This window comes from Vombatus ursinus, unplaced genomic scaffold (assembly GCF_900497805.2).
Source record: "Vombatus ursinus unplaced genomic scaffold, bare-nosed wombat genome assembly UNPS02005659.1, whole genome shotgun sequence".
Taxonomy (NCBI): domain Eukaryota; kingdom Metazoa; phylum Chordata; class Mammalia; order Diprotodontia; family Vombatidae; genus Vombatus; species Vombatus ursinus.
The window spans coordinates 23,433,392-23,460,454 of NW_020945437.1; the positions used below are offsets into that span (position 1 = coordinate 23,433,392).

The 27,063-nt window shown below is 41.6% G+C and overlaps 1 protein-coding gene across 1 annotated transcript in view; it reads left to right on the forward strand.

Moving 5' to 3' along the window:
* Window positions 1-27,063, forward strand: part of CHRDL2 (chordin like 2) — an 83,310-nt gene that overhangs the window by 27,569 nt on the left and 28,678 nt on the right. The window contains exons 3-5 of the mRNA XM_027848288.1: window positions 3,485-3,578; window positions 5,826-5,968; window positions 19,020-19,113. Coding sequence (XP_027704089.1) covers window positions 3,485-3,578; window positions 5,826-5,968; window positions 19,020-19,113 — 331 coding nt within the window. The remainder of the gene's footprint in view (window positions 1-3,484; window positions 3,579-5,825; window positions 5,969-19,019; window positions 19,114-27,063) is intronic.

Below are 27,063 nucleotides of genomic sequence, written 5' to 3' on the forward strand. Positions count from 1 at the left end.
CTTTTGAGGCTTGTTGCTAGCTATAGGTAGTGTCAGAAATATCTCGGGTCTCTAAGCTGGTGTCTCTAGACTAGCAATTGTGTCATGACTGCAAAACTGAGTGTGTTTGAAACTGGGAGAGCAAGAGGCCTGGCTGGGGCAAAGCAGTGCAGTTCTGGGGAGTCTGCTTACTCGGCTTTGCTCTGTCCCGTGATCTGTGTTCCTGGAGGGGTTCTATGTTTTGAGCTGTAGTGGAAGGTGTCCGAGGTCTCGGGCATAGAGTCATCATTAATAGGAAAAAATCAAGGGTGGCTATATTCTTGCTTAACAACACCTTCTGAACATTTTCCTTTTATTTTGAGTGGACTATAGGAGAGGTGGAGAGGCTCTGGCAGCTTATTGTCCAGGAGGAAGAAGATGACAGTCTTCTTGACCTCTTTGAAGGTCACACTACATCTGGTTGACTTCTGTTCCCACCTATTCCATGACCACTGATGCTCACAGCGACACAGACCTACTCATATGTACCCATAAGCACTTCACCACTCAGCACTAATGACACTTAGGCCTGAGCTCTTGTCTATTGGCTTCCCCTCAGCACTCTCTTTTCTCATATGAAAGCTACTGGGGACTAAAAATTTTTGCCACTTAGTTAACTCAGCACCTTTTAGGGCTGGAATCACCCAATGAGGATGGTCACTAGGACTCAAGTTCATTACACACCAGCAACCCAGGCAGGGGACCATCTAGCCCTGCCTCTGCCTAGCCCTACAACTCGCTCTCCTAAAAACCTAAAATTTATGGATAGACCACAGCCCCTGGAGTCAGGAGGACCTGAGTTCAAATCCGACCTCAGAACATAACACTCACTAGCTGTGTGACTCTGAGCAAGTCACTTAACCCCCATTGCCTCAAACAAACAAACAAACAAACAAACAAAAAACCTAAAATTTATTCAGTCACTCTAAATACAGAATCAACTCCAGTTCCGAGGGTCTGTAACTAGACATTCTTCCTGCCTTGCACTCATTCCCTCATATTCTACTCCCAAGAATCAGCTCCTATGGTTTGCACATGAATGCCTTTCCTTTCTCACTCTCACTAGTGTTCTACTCCCACATCAACCTCACTCAATAACTGCCCCATACTCATTCTTTCTTATACATCCCCATTCTGTTTCCCTAATTCAGTAATCACTCACAAATATATTCAGGATGCTGATCTCACCTTTTTTTGTCGTTTAGTTGTGCCTGACTCTTGGTGACCCCATTTGGGGTTTTCTTGGCAAAGATACTGGAGTGGTTTGCCATTTCCTTCTCCAGTTCATTTTATAGATGAGGAAACTGAGGCAAACAGGGTTAAGTGACTTGCCCAGGGTCACACAGCTAGTAAGTGTCTGAGGCCAGATTTGAACTCAGGTTTCCCTGATACCAGGCCCAGTACTCTATCCACTGAGCCACCCAGCTGCCTGCTTCTAGGGAATTAATTAGGGAAGAATAAAAGGACAGCATTGCTACTGTGAGGGCCTAGTTGAAATTGAATGTCATCGTGAACGAATATGTACTTCCATACATATGAATGAATGGATGGGGATTCCAGGCGCTTTAGAACATGGAGTACCAGAATGTCATTTGAAAAGAATTTCCAGACATAGAATGTAGACTGCTCAAGAAAGAATAAATTTAAAGCTCTTCTAATCCAACTCACTCATTTGGCAAAGACAATGTTAAACCAAGAGAAAGGGAGTGACTTGCCCAAGTTTAAATGTCATAAGTAGAAAAATAGAAACTAGAACCCAGGGCTCCCAGAGCATGTGTTTTGGATGAATTAACATCCAGCTGCAGGTTCTAGGAGAAGTTGATGGGGGAGGAAAGAACAATTTACAGGGAGGTCATCATGAATTAAGGCAGAATAGGACATTGGCCATGGTGACTGAAAAGGAGAGGGTGATGGTAGCTGAGCTTGTCCCAGGATGAGAAGATCCCTGTTCACTGGCTCTTTCACTTGCCAGCTATGTAACCTTGGGCAAGTCATGACCCCTCTGAATCTCAATTTCTCCATCTATAAAATAGGTCTTATAATTTCTGTCCCCTCTCCCTCATAATGCTATAGAAATGTTAGCTATCATTATTCAGAGTTCCTCATTAGACCTGTCACCCTCCTCTGAGCCTTGGATTCCCCACCACCTTCACTCATAGCCAGGTCCTCCAAATAAGAGTCAATCTTCAACTCAGTGCTAAGCTACCAGTAGACAGTAATTATTTATCTCCTTCCCCCTTCCAGGTAAAATATATACATTTTAATGGTAACCTTCTAGAGACAGACAGTGTCTTATCCCCCAATGGGGACTTGGGCATGTTTGTTGTTATTTGTTGTTCAGTCATTTTCAGTTGTGTCCTACTCTCTGTAACCCCATTTGGGGTTTTCCTGGCAAATATTCTGGAGTGGTTTGCTATTTCCTTCTCCAGCTCATTTTACAGATAAGGAAACTGAGGCAAACAGGGTGAAGTGACTTGACGAGGGTCGCACAGCTAGTAAGTGTCTGAGACCAGATTTGAACCCAGGAAGATGAGTTTTCCTGACTCTAAGCCTAGTGCCCTATCTACTGTGCCACCTAGCTGCCCTGGGCATGTTTGCCCAAGTGGAATTGATGGCAGAATTTTAGGAACCCTTATGGGGGGAGACATTAAAGGAGTCATACTAGCACTCCTCAGATGATTCCATGTGGATGAATCCTTGAATGCCAGGCCCTGGAGCTTATAAGTTTGACTAGTTCCTGCCCTGCCATGGTCTACAGGAGTGCCTTTAGGTGAATGGCTTCCCCTCTCTGGGCCATACCATTGAAATCTTTACAATGAAGGGACTGGACCAGATGGCTTCTAAGATCTCTTCCGGATTTTCCATATTGTGTTTTATGTGCCAAGTTGGCTCCCATCTCTGACACTGTATTTCTGAGATCCCTTCCATCTCTGACATTCTGTGTTCTAAGGTTCCCTCCCAGCTCTAACATTCTATGTTCTAAAGTCCTTTCCAGCACTTACATCCTATGTTCTATGTTCTAAGGTCCCTCTCAGCTCTGACACCATCTTTTCTATCTGTTCCAAGGCTCACAGTTCTAACACTTGAAATTCTAAGCTTCTCTCAGCTGAGGTCCCTTCTAGCTCCAACATACTACATTCTACATGGTTCTGAGGTCTTCCCACTCACACTCCGTATTCTCTGGTAGAAGGCTTCTTTCAGCTCTGACATTGTACATCCCAAGGTCATTCTCAATGCTACCATCCGTGTCCTAAGGCCCCTGCTAGCTCTGATGTTCTAATGCTCCATTATTCTTGTAGTCTTCTTAGGTTTTCTTCCATCATAATTTTGAACACAATTTCAAGGTCCTACTGTGGTCGCAGGCCAATTCTTCCCAACCCAAACTGAGAAATATGCATGTCTCTCCTGCCCTGTACGGGGCTCTGTGAGGTACCAGCCTTCTGAGTCAGCTCTCTCCCCTCAATAGAGTGCCCACGTGAGCTGTTATCGCCTCCACTGTCCCCCGGTGCACTGTCCTCAGCCCGTGACGGAGCCTCAGCAATGCTGCCCCCGGTGTGTTGGTAAGTAGTTTCAGCCTCCTGCTCAACTCTATGTTTCTCCTTCCCTGCTGGCTGTAGGCTTTCCCTCTCCTAAATCCACCGGCCTTCCTTCCTCCCTTCCTTCCCTCTAACTCTATGCCTCCCCAGCCTCTCATTCACCTCCTCTCCTCTAATCCCATGCTTTTTACCCTAGTCTATGCCTTTCCCTTTCTCTATTCTGGTTTCCTCTTCTCTCAGCTCTATAGTCTCCTCTCCCACATTCCTGCAATCTCATCTTTCTCCTAACTTCACTTCTCCCCTCCCCTTCCCCACTGTGTCTCTTTGCTCCTAATTCCCAAACTCCCCTTTCTTCCTCTAATCGACTTCCCCATGTGACCCCAGAGGGCAGAACTGAGCACAACGGGGCTGGGAGGAGCAGTTTCTGGGAGGGCAATTTCAATCTACCATAAGGAAAAATTTCCTGACAATCACAGGTATCCAACAATGGAATGGTCTCCTTCAACAAGAAGGGCTGTCATAAAAAATATCAAAACAGAGACTGGATGACTCTCTGCTTGGAGGGCTAAAGAGGGGCTTCCTATGATAGGGGAACATGTATATTTATTTTCTCAAGGTCCTTCTAGACATAGATTTTAATAGAGATGGGGGAAGGGTGGGTCGGAGAGGAGGAAACACCAAAATCTGGCTCGTAGATTCATTTAATTCCCTGTCCCAGTATTATATAGTTGCAGATGTAACTTAAGAGCAATTCTTATGAAAAAGATCTGGAGTGATGTAGTGGACCACAAGCCCAATCTGAGTCAATAACACGATGTGGCAGCCCCCCAAAACTAATACACTCTTTGGCTCTATCAATTAAGTTACAGCATTCAGAACAGAGAGTAGTGGTCTTGCTCTTTGGTGCCATGGTCAGACCACATCTAAAGTTCATTTCTAGACCCATTGTAGGAAGGACATTGATAATATAGAGAGCATGCCCAGAGGGGATCAAATATGATGATGAGGAGACTGGACACCAGGTCATAAGAAGGTTGATTGGGGACCTGGGAATGTTTAGCCACTAGAAAAAAAGATTGGTGATATGAGAGATATTTTCAAGTATTTGAAGAGCATAGGAAGAAGGAAGAGAAATGTACACGTGGCCTCAGACTTCAGCAGCCTCGGGGTGGCTACTTTTTGTAGCAGTTGTGTGTTATCACAAAAAGGGTGATGGGCTTGTACCCTGGACAAACTTGGGTCCAAGTTATGGCTCTGGCATAGCCAAGTCATGTAACCCCGCCAAACCTCAGTTTCCTTATCTGTAAAGTAGGGGGGGTGATAATGTATACAATACCTCCCTCTTGATACTGTCATGAGAAAAGCATTTTGTAAATGTTAACATGATATAGAAATGTGAGCCACTGATACAGTAGAAAGGGAGCTGGGTCAGGGAAACTGAGTTTAAATCCTGACCCTACTGCCTGTAGACCTTGGAAAAGTCATTTGACCCATCTGTGTCTTAGTCTATCATCTGTTAAATAAGGGGTGGAACCTGGTGATCTCTAAGGTCTCCCACAGCTCTAAATCTGTGACCCTCTGTCAGGCCTAGACACAAGAGTAAAATAAACACTGATTTCCTTTTTCAGACCATCAGGCAGGAATACAACCTCCCCGGGCGGGGCTTCTGCAGGCTACCTAGGTTGAGGAATAAGAAAGTACAGGTTTGTGGGCTCCCTTTCCCATCAAGGTCACCTAGAAAGCTTTAGGAAGGATCTAATTGAGCTCCCACTCCCTGAAAGACGGGACCTTGGAACATGGAATGTCCCATCTTCTTTCCTCAGGTCAGTGCTCCAATTTTTCAAACCTATTACATTCAACAAACATTTATTAAGTGCTTGCTGTGTGAAGAACACTTTGCTTGGTCCTAAAGGTGATAGAAGGTTTAGGTAAAACATTGTTCCCATCCTCATAGAGATTTTCATCTATTACTGGTAGATAAAATATATACATAGACGTCAGTGTCATGGGGGGAAGGGTTCATTTCTGGAAGGTAGTAAGTGCAGCCAGATTGGCTCTGAAGTCAAGAAAGGTGGGACAGGGAAGGGCCAGTCCTGGTGAATTTAGGCCTCCTGTAAAATATGGGACCACAGACGCTTGTTGGAACACTGGGAAGGAAGGAGATGCTTGCCAGCAAAAGTATGGGCTCTCTGGGATGACTGGTTAATGTCTCAAATTGGAGGAATCTTCATTTTTCTTCTCTTTCCCTTCTTTTCTGTAATCTTTCTGAAGAACCTCACACACCATCAGGGCTCCGGGCCCCCCTGAAGTCATGCCAATACAATGGGACCACCTACCAGCAAGGGGATACATTCACCACCCAAGAGCTCTTTCCCTCCCGTCAGACCAACCAGTGTGTCTTTTGCAGCTGCTCAGTAAGTTTTACTTTGATCTCTTCCCATCAATCAGGAAACATTTATGAAGTGCTGACTATGTATTAAGTACAGTGCTTAGCACTGGTGAGACAGAAAGAGACAAAAGACAGTCCCTGCCCTCAAGGAGTTTATAGTATGGTGAAGGGTAGGGGAGAGACAACAATATTCCAGCACGGGAGGTGGGGGGTGGGATAGAGGGGATGGGATTCACCAGGGGTGAAGTAAAAGGAAGGGGATACTGAAGCCAGAGGAGAGGGGCAACTAGGTGGTAGTACCCCTGAGTTTCAATCTGGCCTCAGATATTTACTAGCTGTGTGTGACCCTGGGCAAGTCACTTAATTTCTTTCAGCCTCAGTTTCCTCATTTGTAAAATGGAACTGATAATAGTACTTCTCTCCCAGGGTTGTTGTGAGAAGCAAATAAGGTAACCAATGCACAGCACTTTGAAGACCTTAAAGCACTATATAAATGCTAGTTATTATTATTCACTGGGAAAGTAGAATGGTATATTTTTTTTCTTTTTTCCCCACTTAATAGTATTTTATTTTTTCCAATTACTTGTAAAGATAGTTTTCAACATTCATTTTTAATAAGATTTTGAGGTCCAAATTTTTCTCCTTCCCTCCTTCCCTTCTCTCTTCCCCAAGACGGTAAGCAATCTGATATAGGTTATACATGTACAATCATGTTAAACATTTCTACATTAGTCATGTGAAAAAAGAATCAGAACAAAAGGGGAAAACCATGAGAAAGAAAAAAAGAAAAAACACACACAAAAAAGTTAAAATAGTAAGCTTCAATCTGCATTCAGACTCCATAGTTCTTTCTCTGGATGTGAATAGTATTTTCCATCATGAGGCTTTTGGAATTGTCTTGAATCTTTGCATTGCTGAGAAGAGCTAAGACTATCATACTTGATCATTGTACAATGTTGCTATTACTGTGTACAATGTTCTCTTAGTTCTGTTCACTTCTCTCAGCATCAGCTCATGTAAGTCTTTCCAGGTTTTTCTGAAGTCTACTTGCTTGTCATTTCTTATAGCACAATAGTATTCCATTATATTCGTATATCACAACTTGTTCAGTCATTCCCCAATTGATGGGCATCCCCTCAATTTCCAATTCTTTGCCACCACAGAAAGAGCTGCTATAAATATTTTTGTACATATGCTCCTTTCCCCTTTTTTATGCTCTGTTTGGGATACAGACCTAGTGGTGGTATTGCTGGATCTAAGGGTATGTACAGTTTTATAGCCCTTTGGGCATAGATCCAAATTGCTCTCCAGAATGATCAGATAAGTTCACAACCAGCAATGCCATAGTGTTCCAATTTTCCCACATCTTTTCCAACATTGATCATTTTCTTTTTCTATCATATTAGCCAATCTGATAGGTGTGAGGTGGTATCTCAGAGTTGTTTTAATTTACGTTTCTCTAATCAATAGTGATTTAGAGCACTTTTTCATATCACTATAGATAGCTTTAATTTTTTCATCTGAAAACTGTCTGTTCATATCCTTTGACCATTTATCAAGTGGGAAATGACTTGTATTCTGATAAATTTTACTCAGTTCTCTATATATTTGAAAAATGAGGTTATTATTAGAAACACTGGCTATAAAAATTATTTCCCAGCTTTCTGCTTTCCTTCTAATCTTGGTTGCATTGGTTTTATTTGTGCAAAAACTTTTTAATTTAATGTAATCAAAATTATCCATTTTGCATTTCACAATGTTCTCTATCTCTTGTTTAGTCATAAAGTCTTCCCTTCTTCATAGATCCGACAGGTAAACTATTCCTTGCACTTCTAATTTGCTTATGGTATCACCCTTTATGTCTAAATCATGTACTTTTTTTGATCTTGTCTTGGTATATGGTGTGAAAGGCTGGTCTATGCCTAGTTTCTGCTATACTATTTTCCAGTTTTCCCAGCAGTTTTGTCAAATTGTGAGTTCTTATCCCAGAAGCTGGGGTCTTTGGCTTTATCAAACAGTAGAGTACTATAGTCATTGACTACTGTGTCTTGTGTACCTAACTTATTCCACTGATCCACCACTCTATTTCTTAGCCAGTACCAAATAGTTGTGATGATTGCCATTTTATAATTTTATAATTTTAGATCCGGTACGACTAGGTCACCTTCCTTTGCATTTTTTTTTCTTTAATTCTCTTGATATTCTTGACCTTTTGTTCTTCTAGATGAATCTTGTTATTATTTTTTCTAGCTCTATAAAATAACTTTTTGGTAGTTTGATTGGTATGGCACTGAATAAGTAAATTAATTTAGGGAGAATTTTCATTTTTATTATATTAGTTTGACCTACCCATGAGCAATTGATATTTTTCTAATTGTTTAGATCTGACTTTATTTGTGTGAAAAGTTTTTTGTAATTGTGTTCATATAGCTCCTGGGTTTAACTTGGCAGCTAGACTCCCAAATATTTTATATTGTCTACAGTTATTTTAAATGGGCTTTCTCTTTTATCTCTTGCTGCCGGGCTTTGTTCGTAATATATAGAAATGATGATTTATGTGGGTTTATTTTATGTCCTGCAATTTTGCTAAAGTTGTTCATTGTTTCAAATAGCTTTTCAGTTGACTCTCTAGGATTCTTTAAGTATACCATCATATCATCTGCAAAGAGTGATAGTTTTGTTTCCTCATTGCCTATTCTATTTCCTTCCATTTCTTTTTCTTCTCTTATTGCTAAAGCTAACATTTTTAGTACAGTATTGATAACAGTGGTGATAATGGGCATCCTTGTTTCACCCCTGGTTTTATTGGGCAAGCTTCTAGCTTATCCCCATTACATGTAATGCTTGCTGATGTTTTTAGATAGGTACTACTTATTGTTTTAAGGACAACTCCATTTATTTCTATGCTCTCTACTGTTTTTAATAGGAATGGATGTTGTATTTTGTCAAAAGCTTTTTATGCATCTATTGAGATAATTTTATGATTTTGGCTAATTTTGTTATTAAGATGGTCATGTATGCTGATAGTTTTACTAATAGTGAACCAGCCCTGCATTCCTGGTATAAGTCCCACCTGGTCATAGTGTATTATCCTCAGGATAAATTGCTATAATCGCTTTGCTAATATTTTATCTAAAATTTTTGCATCAATATTCATTAGGGAAATTGGTGTATAATTTTCTTTCTCTATTTTGGCTCTTCCTGGTTTAGGCATCAGCACCATACTTGTGTAATAAAAGGAATTTGCTAGGGCTCCTTCTTTGCCTATTTTCCCAAATAGTTTATATAGTATTGGAATTAATTGCTCTTTAAATGTTTGGTAGAATTCACTTGTAAATTCATCTGGCCCTGGAGATTTTTTCTTAGATAGTTAATTGATGGCTTGTTCAATTTCTTTTTCTAAAATGGGGTTATTTAAGTATTTTATTTCCTCTTCTGTAAATCTGGGCAGCTTATATTTTTGTAAATATTCATCCATTTCATTTAGATTGTCAGATTTATTGACATAGTTGGGCAAAATAGCTCCTAATTACTGCTTTAATTTCTTCTTCATTGGTGGTGAATTTACCGTTTTAATTTTTGATACTTGTAATTTGGTTTTCTTCCTTTTTTTAAATTAAATTAACCAAAGATTTGTCTATTTTATTAGTTTTTTCATAAAACTAGTTCTTAGTTTTATTTATTAGTTCAATAATTTTCTTCTTTTCAATTTTATTAATCTCTCCTTTGATTTTCAGAATTTCTAATTTGGTATTTAATTGGGGATTTTAAATTTGTTCTTTTTCTAGTTTTTTTGGTCACAAGCCCAATTCATTGATCTCCTCTTTCTCTATTTTATTCATGTTTGAATTTAGAGTTATAAAATTTCCCCTAAAAACTGCCTTAGCTGCATCCCATAAGTTTTGGTATGTCGTCTCATTATTGTCATTATCTTGGATGAAGTTATGGATTGTTTTTATGATTTTCTGTTCAACCCACTCATTCCTTAGAATTAGATTATTTGGTTTCCAATTAGTTTTTAGTCTATCATGGGCCTTTGTTACATGGAATTAGTTTTTAGTCTATCATGGGCCTTTGTTACATGGAATTTTTGTTGCATCGTGATCTGAAAAGGATGCATTTAATATTTCTGCCTTTCTCCATTGGATTGTGAGATTTTTATGCCCTAATGCATAGTCAATTTTTGTGTAGGTACCATGTACCTCTGAGAAAAATGCATATTCCTTTCTATCCCCATTCAAATTTCTATCGAAGTCTATCACCTCCTAAATTCTATTCACCTCCTTAACTTCTTTCTTATTTACTTTGTGGTTAGATTTATCTAGTTCTGAGAGGGGGAGGTTGAGTTCCCCTACTAGTATAGTTTTGCTGTCTATTTCCTCCTATAACTCACTTAACTTCTCTAAATATTTGGGTGCTATACCACTTGGTGCATATATGTTTAGTATTGATATTACTTCATTGCCTCCCTTCCATAACCCCCCCTTCCGTTTTCTTTCCCCTTTTCTTCTTCTACTTCCCTGTAGGGTAAGATAAATTTCTATACCCAACTGAGTGTATATGTTATTCTCTCTTTGAGCCAAAACTGATGAAAGTAAGGTTCAAACAATGATCACCCCTCCCTTCTTTCCCTCTATTGTAATAGATCTTTTGTGCTTCTTCGTGTGATGTAATTTTCCCTATTCTTTCTCCCCTTCCCTCTTCTCCCAGTACAATCCTTTATTTTACCCCTTAATTTTTTTTAAATCATCACATCAAAGTTAACTTATACCCACACCCTCTGTCTATGTATACTGCTTCTAACTGCCCTAATTGAGATATGGTTCTCAAGAGTTGCAAGTGTCATCTTCCCATGAAGGAATGTAAACAGTTTCACCTTATTGAATAACATGTTTCTATTTTTCTTTCCTGTTTACCTTTTTATGCTTCTCTTGGGTCTTGTATTTGAAGATCAACTATTCAGCTCTGGTCTTTTCACCAGGAAAGTTTGAAAGTCCCCTATTTCATTGAAAATCCATCTTTCCCCTGAAAGATTATGCTCAATTTTGCTGGGTAGTTGATTCTTGGTTGTAATCCAAGTTCCTTTGCCTTCCAAAATATCATATTCCAAGCCCTCTGATCTTTTAATATAGAAGCTGCTAAGTCCTGTGTAATCTTGACTGTGGTGCCTTGATATTTGAATTGTTTCTTTCTGGCTGCTTGCAGTATTTTCTCTTTGACTTGATAATTCTGGCATTTGACTACAATATTCCTTGGAGGTTTCATTTTGGTATCTCTTTCAGGAGGTGATTGGTGGATTCTTTCAATGACTATTTTACTGTCTAGTTCTAGGATATCAGGGCAGTTTTCCTTGATAATTTCTTAAGCTGCTGTTCAGGCTCTTTTTTTTGATCATAGCTTTCAGGTTGTCCAGTAATTCTTAAATTATTTCTCCTGGATCTATTTTCCAGGTGAGTTGTTTTTCTAATGAGGTATTTTACATTTTCTTCTATTTTTCATTCTTTTGATTTTGTTTGACTGATTCTTGATGTCTCATAGAATCCTTCACTTTCACTTGCCTAATTCTAATTTGTAAAGAATTATTTCTTCAGTTAGCTTTTGTACGTCCTTTTCCATTTGGCCAATTCTACTTTTTAAGGAATTGTTTTCTTCAGTGGATTTTTTTTTTCCATTTGGCCAATTATATTCTTTAAGAAATTGTTTTCTTGGGGCAGTAGGTGGCACAGTAGGTAGAGCACCAGCCCTGAAGTCAGGAGGACCTGAGTTCAAATCTGGCCTCTGACCAAACTTGACACTTTCTAGCTGTGTGACTCTGGGCAAATCACTTAACCGCAATTGCCTAAAAAGGGGGGGGAGGGGAGAAATTGTTTTCTTCAGTCAATTTTTGTTCTTCCTTTTCCAAGCTGTTGACTCTCTCCTCTGTAATTCTCATTTCTTTTCACATTTTTTCTTTTCCCTCTATTTGATTTTAAAAATCCTTTTTAAGCTCTTTCAAGCTCTTCCAAGAAGGGCTTGGGTTTGAAACCAATTTATATTTGCCTTTGAGGCTTTACTTATAGGCATTTTGACATTGTTGTCCTCTTCTGAGTTTGTATTTTGATCTTCCTTGTTGCCATAGTAGCTTTCTATGGTCAGGGCTCTTTTCTATTTTTTGCTCATTTTTTAGCCTATTTTGTGACTTTTAAAGTTGAGCTCTGCTCCTGGGGCCCAGAGGCACTGTCCCAAGTTTCTTGTGCTAGGGGCTAGGGGCCTGGTCACCAGTGGGATTTCTGTGCTGGGGCCTCAGGTGCTGGTAGCTTACCCACTGCACTGAAGTGGCCTGGCCTAGTCGCACCTATTGTGCCAGGGTTCCAGGGTTGGCAGTTTGCCTTCTGCAATGGAGTTGGAGGTCTCACTGCCAAGCCACTGGCCTGCTGAGTCAGGACCATAGAGTCTTAGTTGCTGATCTGTGCTACAGCTAAGAGCCTCTTGCTGGCTTGCCTAGACACCACCTACGCTGGACTGCTCTCCCCTTTTACCGGAGTGAGACACACCTTTCCTGAAGTCCTTCTAAATTATCTTAAGCTGGAAGATTGTTTAACTTTGTCTTTTTATGAGTTCGATTGCTCTAAAATCCATTTAGAGGGTTGATTCAACATTGTTTCTGAGGGAAACTGGGGAGTGCTCAGGCAACTTCCTGGCTTCTCTCCACTATCTTGGCTCCCCTCCATCAGTATATTGAAGAGTGCACCAGACCTGGGTTTGACCTTTGTAAGCTGAGTGACCCTAGGCAAATCACTTAACCTCTCTGACCCTTGGTTTCTTCCTTTATTAAAAGGATAATGACCCTGATACCACCTATCTCACAGAGCTGATAAGAGAATTTTGTATTACAAAGTGCTCCAGAATGGGGAGTGCTTATTCTTTTCTAGCTCTACCAGTTGCCTCCACATTTTCACCCCTCTTAGAGGAATGAGCAAGACCAAATGAGCTCAGGGTTGGAGGGTGGACAGAAGAGAGAGAATTATCCAGCAGAGACCCCTCCCTCCCACAGGCTCTGCAGCCCTGGTATCAAGTACCATGCACAGAGAGGGCCAGAAACAGGCTTTGATGAAAATCAAGGCAGCTAGGTGGCTCAGTGGACAGATTGCTAGGCCTGCCATCAGAAAGACCTCAATTCCAATCCGGCCTTAGTCCCTTGCTTCAGTTGCTTTCAGTCATGCCCAACTCCTCGTGACCTTATTTGGGGTTTTCTTGGAAAAGATATTGGAGTGGTTTGCCATTTCCTTCTCCAGCTCATTTTACGCATGAGGAAATTGAGGCAAATAGGGTTAAATGACTTGACCAGGATTACACAGTTAATAGTGTTTGAGGCAAAATTTGAACTCAAGTCTTCCTGACTCCAGGCCCCACACCCTATCCACTATGCCACCTAGCTGCCTGCGTCACTAGTGACCATGGGCAAGTCACTTAGCCTTAGTTTCCTCAACTGTAAAGGGGAAATAATAATAGCACCCACCTCCTGGAGTTGTTGTGAGGATAAAATGAAATAATATTTGTAAAGCTCTTAGCACAGTGCCTGGCACATGATAGCTGCTGCATAAATGCTAGCTATTATGAGGTACGCAATCATTAGGATTGTTGTGGCCAGGTTAGGGTCTCAGGGTAGGAGCCCTGGAGCCTGAGTTTGAGTACCATCTTTGCTTCCTACCACCTCGATGACTTTGGAGGCATCACTTAACTGCTATGAGCCTCGGTTTCCCTGCCTGGAAAATGAAAAGGTTGCTTCCACTTCTGGTATATTTATGTTGCAGGCTTGAATCCCAACTATGCTGCTCGACTGACTGTATGACCCTAAGCAAGTCACATCATTCCTCTGACCCACAGTTTCTTTATCAGTAAAAGAGGAGTGATAATACTGATACCACCCACCTCAGCAGGGTTGTTGTGAGGATCAAAAAGAGATGAGAGATGAAAAGTACTTGGTGAACATGAAAGCACTGTAGAAATGTCAGCTATGATCATCATCATCATTATTAGTCTCCATTGTTTAGTTGGCCCCAGCAAGCCCTTCATCCTCTGCTGCCCACCCACCCCTCTTCCCTTGCCAGCCAAGCCCTTTGGATCCTGCCTTCCCCCCATGCATCAGTGCTCAACGTTTCCTTCCAGTCCTTGTAGCATACACAGAAATAGCCATTCACAAGCATCCTCAGCTGAGAGCCCAGAGCCAAGGGATGGATGAGAACCTTTCAGCCCAGGGCCCAATCCAGCGTGCTTCTCTGCAGACTGTCTGGATTCTGGCTATAATTCTGCCAGGGCACGTGGGCATTTAGTAGCTTTCTTAGCCAAGCAGAAGGGAGGCTGTCTAACGTGAACCCCCAAAATGTCGGTCAAGCAATCGGTGACTGAGCACAAGTAGTTACAGAGACACAGCTCTTCCCTTCAGGGATCCCACAGTTTGAGGTGAAGATGTGGCCTCTGCCCTTAAGGAGCACCTTTTCTCAGCAAAGAATAGGCCCTGCCTCCCTCCCCATCTTTCTAGTTTTCTTACCAGTTGTTTTTCAGTCATGTCTGACTCTTCGTGATCCCATTTGGGCTTTTCTTGGCAGAGATACTGGAGTGGTTTGCCTTCTCTTTCTCCAGCCCATTTTACAGATGAGAAAACTGAGGCAAAGGGGGTTCAGTGACTTGCCCAGAGTCACACAGCTAGTAAGATTTGAACTCAGGTCTTCTTGACTCCAGGCTCCACACTCTGCTGCACCACCTAGCTGCCCTACTTTACTCTTTACTCCCCTTCATACACTCTTCTGCTCCAGCTCCCCTGGTCTTCTTGCTGTTCCTTCAACACAATACTCCATTTACCATTGCATGACTTAGCACTGCCTCTGCCCCATGCGTGGAAAGCTCCCCCTCCCCACCTCTGCTTACGGGCTTCCCTAGTTTCACTTCAAATCCTGGGAAGGCTTTCCCAATGCTCTCACCCCCCCACCCTCTAAAATTACCTTCCATTTACTGTGTATGTATATTGTATGTAGTTATTTGCATGTTGTCTCCTCCATTAAAGCAGGAGCCCCTTGAGGGAAGAGACCATGCTTTAGCCTTTCTTTGTATCCCTAGCGCTTAGCCCAGGGCCAAGACACATGATGTGCTTAACAGTATGCTGACTGACTGTCTGACTGATGGACAGAGAGACACACCTCCTCTCTGTGACCCCCAGTGACTTATCCAAGATCTTATATGTCTAGTAACTGCTAGAACTGGTTGTCAAACCCTGGATTCTCTACTCTTAGAACATTGTTTTCTCCACAAAAGTTCTTAACTGTTTTTGTGTCCTGGGCCCATTTGTCAGTCTGGAGAAGCCTATGGATCCCTTCTTAGAAGGGACAAGTTCACAGAATGTTTGGGTAAGAAAGAAAAGACAAGTTCACAGACTCCAGGTTAGGAACCCCTCTACATCAGCCCATGATATGCATACGTATGCTAGCACGCGCACACACACACACATACACACAATTATGCCCAAATGTGAGGCTGAAGCCCACGTCCTTGAGGCTGACTTTCACACTGCACTGAATGAGGTAGCTAAGTCACAGCTGAGCCTTAGAGAGGTGAGGTCTCTTGCCCATGGTAACTTGGCTAAGTGTCTGAGGCTGGGCTCAAACCCAGTGCTTCTGACCATCCTAAGCACCTAGCACAGAGCTTTGCATACATACAGTAGGTGATTTCTGAATGTTTATTCAAAGGATCACAGATTTGAAGCTTAAAGGGACCTTTGAACCTATCTGGTCCTGCCCGGTCATTTTTCAGTTGAGGAATTGTGGCCCACCAAGGTTAAGTGACTGGCTTGATCACATAAATAGTTAAGTAGCCTTCCACATACTTGACAATAGCTGTTATCTCCTCCTAGCCTTCCCTTAGGTACTTTTGGGTGGAACAGTGGATAGAGCCACTGAGCCTGGAGTCAGGAAGACCTGAATTCAAATCCAGCTTCAGAAACTTATTAGCTGTGTGACAGGAAGTCACTTCACTGCTATCTACCTCAGTTTCCTCAATTGTAAAATGGGAATAATAATAATAAAACCTATCTCCCAGTGGTATAGTGAAGGTTAACTGAGATATTATTTATAAAGTGTTTAGCACCATGGGCTAGGCACTTAATAAATATTTCCTTCCTTTCTTCTTTCCTCCCTATCTCTCCTTCCCTCCTCCTTTCCTTCTCTCCTCCTTCCCTTCCTTCCTTCCTTTCTTCCTTCCTCCCTTTCTGTCTCCTAGTAAGTATTCCTCTAAGAAGGAAGGGCTTACAGAAAGTCAGTGATGAAAATAGATACTGAGCCCCCAGATGTCAGAACCCATGGACTAAGGCTTTTTCTACTTCAGGATGTTGGCCCTTCTCTTTGGCTTAGCTATTTCCTGGGGGTTGGTCGTAGTGAGGAAAGGAGGCAGGCAGACCCTAGGATTCAAATCCAGCTCTTCTGACTCTCAGTCCAGTGATCTTTCCATTGTATCCTGCTGTCTCTTCTCTCAAGGTGTCCCAAAGTGACACCTCCGTTGAGCTGGGAGCCTCTAGGAGTGACCTACTTTCAGACACCTTGACTGCACCGGAGCTCAAGGCCCGAGCCGTGCCATAGTTTTGCTCTTCCAGAATGGGCGGCCCACTGGCGCACACACAGCTTACCGTTGTGCTGAGTCTCCCCAGATCTGGAGGGTCTGTGGGTGCCAGGAAGGCGGCTGGGTGAGGAGAATGTGGTGGCTTTGCTTAGAGAGCTATTCCAGAGCCTTGGGAAAGGAGAGAGGTGAAAACTGCTGAGTTTGGCCTCTCCTGGCCTCAGAAACCTTACCAATCTAAATATTCCCTGGTTCTGCCCTGCTCAGCACGTCCCAGGCTGGTGAAATAGATCACTCTGTATACACACAGCTCATGCCCGCACACACCATAATTTCACACCTGTAAGCTGCCCCTTTGATGAGAAGAAACCACAGATTTGGATAGGGGCACTTGGTGACTTTTTTTTACTTAGACCATAGAATATCAGAGCTGGAAGGGACCTTAAAATGTAGAACATAAAATGTCAGCTTGAAGGAACCTTAGAATAGAAAATAGCAGAGTTAGAAGGAACCTTAGAACACAGAACATAGAATGTCAAAGCTGGCTGGGACCTTAGAACACAGAAAATGTCAGAGCTGAGAGGGCCCTTAGAACAAAGAAAATGTCAGAGCTGGGAGGGGCCTTTACCTTCATCTAGTCTTTTATTTTTCCCCTCAGGTAGAGGCAGAGGGGTGGTAGAATGACCAGGAGCAAGTATCTAACATACGAATGGAAACACAGTATAATATAACTCATTTATGCAGTGTGATATGGGAATGAGGAGCTAGACATTAGCACACTTGCAAGGCAACCTGTTGTAAGATAAAGAGGAGACTGGCTTTGAGCTGTGGTTCTGATCCTTAGCGTCCTCCTTCATAAAATGGGGATCAAAATCCATACCCTGTTATCTTTTGTGAGAATCAGAGACAATAATGCATAACTAGACTGTACCATATAAATGAAAGTTACTCTTATTTTCCAGATAAGTGAAGCTTATTCTTGAGTCAGCATAGTATAGTGAAAAGTTTGTGGAGTCTGCAGTCAGGAGACCTGGATTTGAATCCTGCCTCTGACATTTACTAGCTCTGTGACCATGAACAAATCATGTAACCTCTCTGAACCTTGGCTTTCTCATCTGCAAAATGGGGCTTATAATAATAATCAAACTTCCTACCCCACAGGATTGCTGGGAAGCCAGAACTTTCCAAGTCTTATGGTACTGTGGAAAAAGGAGTTATTATTTTGGTAGGGCCAAAATTTCTCAATAACTTTGACAGAAATATCAGGCCACTGGAGCTTGTGGGCACCGGTCATTCATTGGTCATTAAGTCCAATTCCCCCCTTTTACAGACCAGGAGCCCAAGGTCCCTAGAAGGGGAATGGCTTGTCCAGGTCATAAAACAAGTTAGTGGAAGAAACAAGATAAGAGCCCAAGTCTGTAGATTCCTGACATGGCATCCTTCCCACCCTATTCAATACGACATCTCTCTCTAAAAGGCAGTCAATACTTCCCTGACTTGTTACATGGAGGCCACTGAATCCAAACAGGACTGAAAGTTTTCTGTAAATCTCAAAACATGACTTCATGATAACTGACCCATGTAGTCCTTTATACCCATGATCTCACTGGAGAGATGATAGACAATAAGGATATATAAAGCAGATAGATGGCAATGCAGATAGAATTTTGGGCTTTGAATGAGGAAGCCCTGAGTTTGAATCCTGAGTCAGTCAACTGACTAATAATAACTAATAATAATCAGTTAATAAATTAAGCACCTACTATGTGCCAGGCACTATGCTAAACCCTGAGCATACAAAAAAGAAGCAAAAGGCAGTCCCTGCCCTCAAGGAGCTTACAGTCTAATGAGAGAGATGACAAGCAAATATATACAAACAAGCTATAGACAAGACAGACAGGACTCAGATACTTGCTAGATGTGTGATTCTGAGCAACTCACTTCACTCTTCCCAGGTGAAGTCAAATCAATAAGCATTAATTAAGCACTGACTCTATGCTAGGTACTTTGCAAAGTGCTGGGGATAGAAATACAAGCACTTTCCTCATCTGTAAAATGGGGACAATAGTGGCATAGGAAGAGGCCTTTGGAACACAGAATGTCAGAGCTGGGAAGTGCTATATAAATGCTATTTATTATTAATTTGAGCCTCACAACTACCCTGTAAGGTAGGAAGGTGTCCATTCTCACATTTTACAGACAAGGAAACTAAGCCTCAGCTTGTGACTTGCCTGGTCAAACAATGAAAAATGTCAGAGTAGGGACTTGGTCTTCGATTTTTCTCACCTTAAATTTAGCCCTCTGGCCACTTAACCCCCCTCTGCCTCCCACCAGCTTCCTCAACATCCTAGAGGATCTCTTGGGCCCTTTCCAAAGCTGACATTCTGTACTCTCTGTTCTAAGGTCCTTTCCAGTGTGGTAGAATATTCTGTGTCTAGTCTCCAAGGGCAGCAGGCCCAATCACTGAACTTGCTCCATGTTCTTTTTCCCAGGAAGGCCAAATCTACTGTGGCCTCATGACTTGTCCTGAAACCAGCTGTCCCACACCTGTCCCAGTGCCTGACTCCTGCTGTCACACCTGCAAAGGTAAGCCAAAGCCTGCCAATGTGGTTGCCCCAGATCATCAGTGCTAGAAGGGACCTCAGAACATGGAATGAAAGTGCTGGAGGGAGCTTAGAACATAGAATGTCAGAGCTGGAAGGAGACCTTAGAACACAGAATGTCAGCACTGGAAGGGACCTTAGAACACAGAATGTCAGAGCTTAGAACACAGAATGTCAGCACTGGAAGGGATCTTAGAACACAGAATGTCAGAGCTGGAAGGAGACCTTAGAACACAGAATATCAGAACTGGAAGGGACCTTAGAACATAGAATGTTAGAGCTAGAAAGGATTTTAGAACATAAGATGTCAGAGTAGGAAGGAACTTTAGAACATAGAATGCCAGAGTTAGAAGGGATCTTAGAATATAAAATGTTACAAAATCACAGAGTTAGATGTAGTCTCAGAGACGATCAATTCCAACCTTTTGTTAAAAATGAATCCCTTCTATAACATACCCAAAAGGTATATCTGCCCTTTCCTTGAAGCTCTCCAGTGAAGGGCAGTCCACTAACCCCCAAGGCTACTTTTGCATAGAGCTAATTGTCAGGAAGTTTTTTTTTTATGTCAAACCTAAATTTTCCCTTTTTTCAACTTCTGCCCTTTTTAATTCTGCCTTCTGGGTTCAAGCTGAACAGGTCCAATCCCGCTTCAATGTGGTGGTCCTTTAAATACAAGTAGACAGCTATCATGTCTCTCCTAAATCTTCTCTTCTCCAAGCAAAACATCCCCAGTTCCTCAAACCAATCCTCGTATGGTAAGATCTCCAGGCCTCACATCATCCTGCTTAACCCTCTGGATGTACTCCAACTTATCAACATCCTTCCTTAAATATGGCACCCAGAACTGCCCCTCGTTCTCCAGCTGTGGTCTGATGAGAACACTCTAATCTTCCTAGTCCCAGACACTACATCTCTCTCAATACAGCAAGAAATACTTTCTGTTGCCTTCACTTTCTTGGCTCTTCTAACACTCTGCCAATCCATCTGGAGCTCGCAGTTTACTAAGAACCCAAGACTTTTGGTGCCTTCGTGTTTATACTACATTCTTTTCCTGATAGACTCCTCCTATTAATCCATCCCCCCCCCCCATAACAAAGAATAAGTTGGACAAAGCCTACTGACAAATCTACCACCCCTGGCAGCCTATCCAGCATTCTGACCCCATACTTACCCACTTCTCTACTGACAGCAGTGAGGTGGGTCACACTGTCAGTTTTCTAGGATGGACATTCATCATTGCAGATCATTAGGATCTGAACATTCTTTACTGTTGTTTTCACTTTGGCTTCCTCACCTTCTTGCTCTGTAGTGAGATCATTGGGTCAAAGGGTATGAACAATTTAGGCAGCTAGGTGGTACAGTACATACAGTGTTGACCTGGAGTCAGGAATACCTTCAAATCTTACTTGAGGTACTTACTTGGCTATGTGACATCAAGCAAGTCACTTAACCGTTTTTCCTAGCCTCAGTTTCCTCATCTGTAAAATGGGGATAGTAATAGGGTTGTTGTGAGGATCAAAAGATCCCATATAAAGCATTTTGAAAACCTTCAAGTGCCACATAAATGCTTATTGTCATTAACTTAGTGACTTCTTGCATTCCTAGATCTTTTTCAAATGAACTGATGTTTCTATGCCTCTTCCATCTTATACTTGAGAAGTTGGGTTTTTTTAACCCAAGTGTACAACTTTACCTTTATTCCTATTCTATTTTATCTTCACCCTGTTAGGTTCAGCCCAATGTTCCAGACTGTCTAGATGTGTTTGGACCCGCCCCTTGACATGCAATGTGTCATCTCTCCCTCCCATTCTGGTATCATCTGCAGTCTTGATAAAACAGATAAAACTATATCCAAGCCATTGATAAAATTATTAAACAGGACAGGGCCAGCTATAGATCGATAGCAGGCACTCCACTAACAACCTCCTTCCAAGCTGACATCAGATCTTTGATGACCTCTCCTTGGGTCTGCCCATTCAACCAAGCCCAATTAGTTGTATCATCATCTCTCCACCTTTTTTACAAGAATACAATGACAGACTTTGTCAATTGCATTGCTAAAATCCAGGTAACCTACATCTACAACTGACCCCTGATCTATCAACCAGTTGAGTTGTCCAATCAAGAAAAGAAAGGAGGTTAGTTTGGCATGATCTGTTCTAAGTTAAGCCATACTGGCTCGTCATGCTACTCATCATCCCATTAATCAGTGTGGCAAGAATTGAAGTCTAGCTCATAGGACTATTAATCTAGAATTCCAATCGATCCTCATGTGATATCTGTCCAGTCCCTCCTTATCCTGATCACCGTCCTCTGGATGTGCTCTGGTTTTAGAGTCATTCCTAAAGTGTGGCTCCAGAATTGAACACAGAACTCCAGATATGTGTCTGGATCAGGGAGTTTGAAGGCTTGCTTCTCTTCCCTTTTTGGGGCAGGAAAGAATGGAGACAAACCAGAGATGGAAGGGCCCTCAGGTGTTACCTAGTTCAAACCCCTCATTTTATAGAAGCATGTTATAGAGGCTCATAATGTAGTGGAAGCTGGGATTTCATTGAATTTGGAGCCAGTGTACCTGAGATTAAGTTCACAACTCTGTGTGGCCTTAAGCAAGTAATTTACCTTCTCTGAGCCTCAGTTTCCTTATCTGTAAAATAGTTATACTAATATCTACCTCACAGAGTTTACCAAGTGTAAAGCATTATAGAAGTCGGAGTTATCAATTTAATGACTAAAATTCAGACAATGAATTAATGGCACAGCCAAGATTAGAACCCAGGTCTCCTGTTGTCCCCCCATCCTCCCCAGCCTAGGGATATTTCCACCACACCATATACTTGCTTACCCTTACTCTATCCCCTGTGGTGGCCTCTGGTCATCAACTTGAATTATATAGAGAGTTAATTCTCTGTCATTAAATCAGGATACAACATCCCTGGAGGGTAAGTAGTACAAATATCCTCATTTTACAGATGAGGAAATGAAGGCCTAATGATATGAAGGGACTTGCCCAGAGTCAAGTCCCTATTTCCCAGTCTAGCCTCAGAGAATAGACCTACCATGCCACACCAGGGCGATTCACTCTTTCTCTTTTGAACCCACTCACACATGCACACACACACACACACACACACACACACACACACACACTTTCTCACACAAACTCTCTGGTTCTTTCACACATGTACATCCTGACATCCTGAACAGTTGGAAAATAATTAACTGAACTGTTTGGCCAAGATCAGGGTGGGTAGGGGTGGTCAGAGAAGACTTCTTGGAGGAGGTGACTCATGAGCTGGGTTTCGAAGGGTGCTTTTATTTGAACCAGGTTAGGCTTAAGTTTAGGGTCACATTAGCTATGGAATTAGAGCCTTCCTCACATCCATCACAACTATCAATTCAGGAAGTGGCCTGGGAGGGAGGGTCTGAAGTAGGAGTTTGCAGTACATGGGGCTACCACTAGAGGATGGTGTGGAGCTGTTATCTAACACGTGCTCAAGAGGGACTTTTTCACCATTTTTGCCCTTGAGACTTTATTTGCCATTGGGATTGTTAGGGTATGATCTTAGAATGTGGGAAGGGGGTAGGATAGTGTAGGACCTTAAAACATAGAATGTAAGGACTGGCAAGGACCTTAAAATATAGACTTTCAGAGCTAAAAGGAACCCAGAACATAAAAAGTCAGAGCTAGGAGGCACGCTATGATCAGCTATCTTTGCTTCTGAGTCAGTAATATAAACTTGCCCCTTGCCCTGATCCTAATGGCATGGCCTGCTTGAGATAGTAGATGCAAGTTTTATGCATTTTCTTGTACTCCTCACATTTGCTTAGCCCTTGTTATTACCTCTGCTGAGTGAGACCCTCCATCATAGAATATAGAATCACAAAATCTCAGAATCAAATGAGAAGGCCACCAATCCACCTGTACCCAAGCAGGCATCCCCTCTACACTATGCCCACAGGTAGCCATGGATCCTCTGTGTCTGACCCTCTAGGGATGGGGCACTTACTATCTTCCCTAGCATCACATTTCACTTTTAGACAGGTCTAATTGTTACGGAGCTTCTTTTAATACTGAGCCAAAATCTGATGCCCTGCAGCTTCTGTCTTCTACAACAACGCAGAAGAAGGTTCAACCTTCTTCCTCTTCTTGAAGACAGTTGTCACGTTCCCCATTAAGTCTTCTCCTCTATGGACTAAACATTTCTAGCTCTTTCAACTGATCCTCATGTAATAGTCTCCGGTCCCCTCCCCATGCTGATCTCCCACCCCTGGATGTGCTTTAACTTATCAAAATCATTCCTAAAACATGGCTCCAGAACACAGTGATCTGAATGTGTGCTCTGACCAGAGCAGAGGATACTCAGGTTAATAATTCCTTCTGAACATTATAGTTTAACCTTTTCTGTTAACATATGTCAGTGCTGACATCACCAAGCTTGAGGTCCACTAAGACCTTCAAATGGACTGTGTTGTCTAGCCAAACATTATATATGTGTATATATATATATATATATATACACAATTCATTCAGTTCATTTTTCAAGCTTTCTAAGAAATTTTAGGCCCTAATTCTGTCATCTAGTATAACTGACCTCAACTTCCTGTCAAATGAGATAAAATAAACACTTATTCTCTCCCCCTTTCTTTTCCCTTCCCCTGTCATACTCAACTGTATCAAGTATATTATTTGGCCTTCATGCAAGTTACTGATAAAAAATGTTGGTTATAACAGAGCCAAGGACAGATCCTTTGGGATCTGACCCTGAGGGACCTCCTTCCAGGTCAACATTGATCCATAAACCCCCTAGTCTATTGATCTGGTCATTCATTCAATCAATCACTTTTCAATCCACACCCAACCTTGCTCACATTTCGCTGTCATGCTCACAGTAAGGAGAGAGTTTATCAAATACTTTGGTGAAATCCAGATAGACCATGATTATTCCCTATTCGACCTTTACATAAATTGTCCCCCATGTCTACAGGTTCTCTCAGTGCATGGAATACTGTCTTTCTGGGCCTGATGGCTTGAACTGGCTGAAGGCAGCTTGATATTCTCTTACCATCTCCTGGGTTTCAGTTTCCCATTTTCATTCTATCTTTACAAGTCATGGACACAAAATCTGTGCCTTAAAATGTATGTTTCATTCTGCCACTTTAATGCATCACTTCTCTGTCAGTGGCAATGGCAGTGGCAGTGTGTTGTATCATCAGTCCTCTAGAGTCATGGTTGCCCATTACATTGATCAAATGTCTTAAAATCTTTCAAAGCCCTTTTCATTGTCCTTAGCATTTCTTACAAACCTGGGCTCATACTGATACTATTCTCACAGAGTTATGCTAATCTTTTGTTTTGATCTTCTGTTACCTGCCTTATTACGTGCATCCATCCCCAGGACATACTTCTCTAGGTCTGTGATCTCCTCAATGTGGGTACTCCCTCAAAAAAACCCAGAACACAACCTATCCATGTCTACCCCTCCTGTGTGATTCATGTTAATGTCCTCCCATAAATTCTATAAAAGAGGTCCAGCCAACATGCTAGTGGCTTTTCTTTAGGTATCTTGATGTTGCCTGGATACTAAGAGAACACGCAGGCCACCCATGAGTCATCCCTTGCTCTCAGTACATGACAAGTTCATTTTTTTGGTCTTAGATCTCTCTGAAGACATCCTTTAAGCAACTTCTTCTACCCAATTCATTTACAATATGGCTCACACATACCATGTACCTCTCAATTGCCTTTTGGGTGACACTTAACTTTAATTTTTCAGAGACTGGTATCCTCTGATTTGTGACTTACAATCATCTGAAGAATTCTATTGTTTAAAAGATGGGCCTTTGTTTCAAGGGAAATCTTGGGGCCTTTAAAAGCTGTTCCATTTCACAAAGGAAATCAACCCTCTCTCCTCCTCCTCTTCAACTCTGGGTTGAGCTTATCGTCATTTGCGGTGTCTGCCCAAGATATGTTGAAGGATGGACCAGCTCTATGGATCATCCTTCCAAATGCTTATCCTAATCTGGATAATAGATAATGTTCATTCTTGGTTTTTCCCATGTGGACAGTTAGACAAAACTTTTTTGAGTGATTATGGATCTTATTCTGCTACTCTCTGGGGCTTGATGCAATCAGCACAACATCTTGCACAAACGAGAGCTTCTTGAAGATTTCACCAGTTTTAGGGAATCCCTCTTTCTTTTGTACCCCACAGTGACATCCTTCATGATAGTGGCATGTAATAATAATAATAACTAGCATTTATATAGCATCTACTATGTGCCAGGCAGTGTGCTAAGCACTTTACAAATATTATGTCATTTGATCCTCGCAACAATCCTAGGAGGTAAGTACATCTAAATTTGTATTTTTTCCCTCTGCTTGTTCTTACCATTTTATGCAGCTCATTCTCTTCCACCATCCTCCTCCATAAGAGTTTACAATGAGTTTAAATTCCAAATCAGTGTTACCCTTAGCTGCCGTATCTCTCTGCTTGGAAAGAAGCTCAAGTGTTGGCTGATGGAGGAAGTTTCAAAGCCCTTTTGGTCTCATTATGAGTAGTGATCTATGCAGCTTAATTTTCTTCAGGAAATAGTAAGAATCTGTATTAAAGTTTGTTCTTTTATCCATTTCCCATCTTGAGGCATCAACACTTTTTAAAAAGTAGGTCAGATAGAAGTTGCCACAATTTTTATTTCTCTAGTTTGATACTAAATTTGACATTTGCTCTAATAAGTCAAATAGCTGACTTAGAAATAATGCCCACATCCATGAGTCATGCTTGTTCTTGGTATATGACAAGTTCATTTTTTTGATCTTAGATCTCTCTGAAGACATCCTTTAGGCAACATCTTCTACCCAATTCATTTGTAATATATTGCAGCAGGCTCACACATGCCATGTGCCTCTCAATTGCCTTTTGGGTGACACTTAACTTTAATTTTTCAGAGATTGGCATCCTCTGATTCACAGTCATTTATAATCATCTGAAAAATTCATTTTTTTCATATTTGTTAAAAGATAATTTCATTTTTTGTGATATTTGGTACTCACTATATCTAGGGTCTTTTTTTCTCAGGGAAGGCATTTGAGGTATAAAGGCATGAAGTTTCTTTGTAGTTTACAGGCTAGTCTAGATTATCACATTTCTTACTCCTGAACTATATTTTCCAGCTCATATTCCTTGCCATACTCCCCTATGCCCACCTTTTCATCAAAGTTATTATGCTATATGACACTATATGTTGATATAATTTGAAGGAGATTACCAAGTTCTTCATAGAATTTCTCTAATTCCCTATCCTATAAAACAGATGTTGGCACATGTGAGCTGAGCTAAAATTATTTTCATACTGGTCTTTTTGCAAACCTATCATAAACACTGCAATGCAAATCAATCAGATGGCCCATAAAATGGTGGTTCTTGTTGGCTTTAGATACATGATAAAATAGATTCCATCACCTCCTTTTATTTTCCAGTTCAAGAGAAATGTACATGTCTTTTCTAAATCTTAAATTGGTAAGTTGTACACCCATGTGTTCTCATTAACCAGCTCCTATTTATTCCTCCTCATTGGAATCATTTGTGTTTGCAGCCTCAGAATTTCATTATTGAGAACCACCCATCCTTCTTGGGACCTTGTAGCATTTTAGGCCATGGGTTCCTGCCTCTATGCCTTCAGAACACTTTGGAATGTATTCTCCCCCAATCTGGGTTTGTCAGGTCAGACTCGGTGTCACTCACTCTTTCTTATTGATCAGAGACTGTAAGATAGGGTGGTCACTTCCTAGCAATCTTGTCAGCTCTTTTTCAGCAACCAGTTCCCTTCATCATTTCCTCCTCTTTTGGAAGACTCCACCTCATTATGACTTTTCATTTCTTTCAAATCATCAATTTGCCCATAGCCCAGATACAACCTCTTCTGCGAGGCAAGG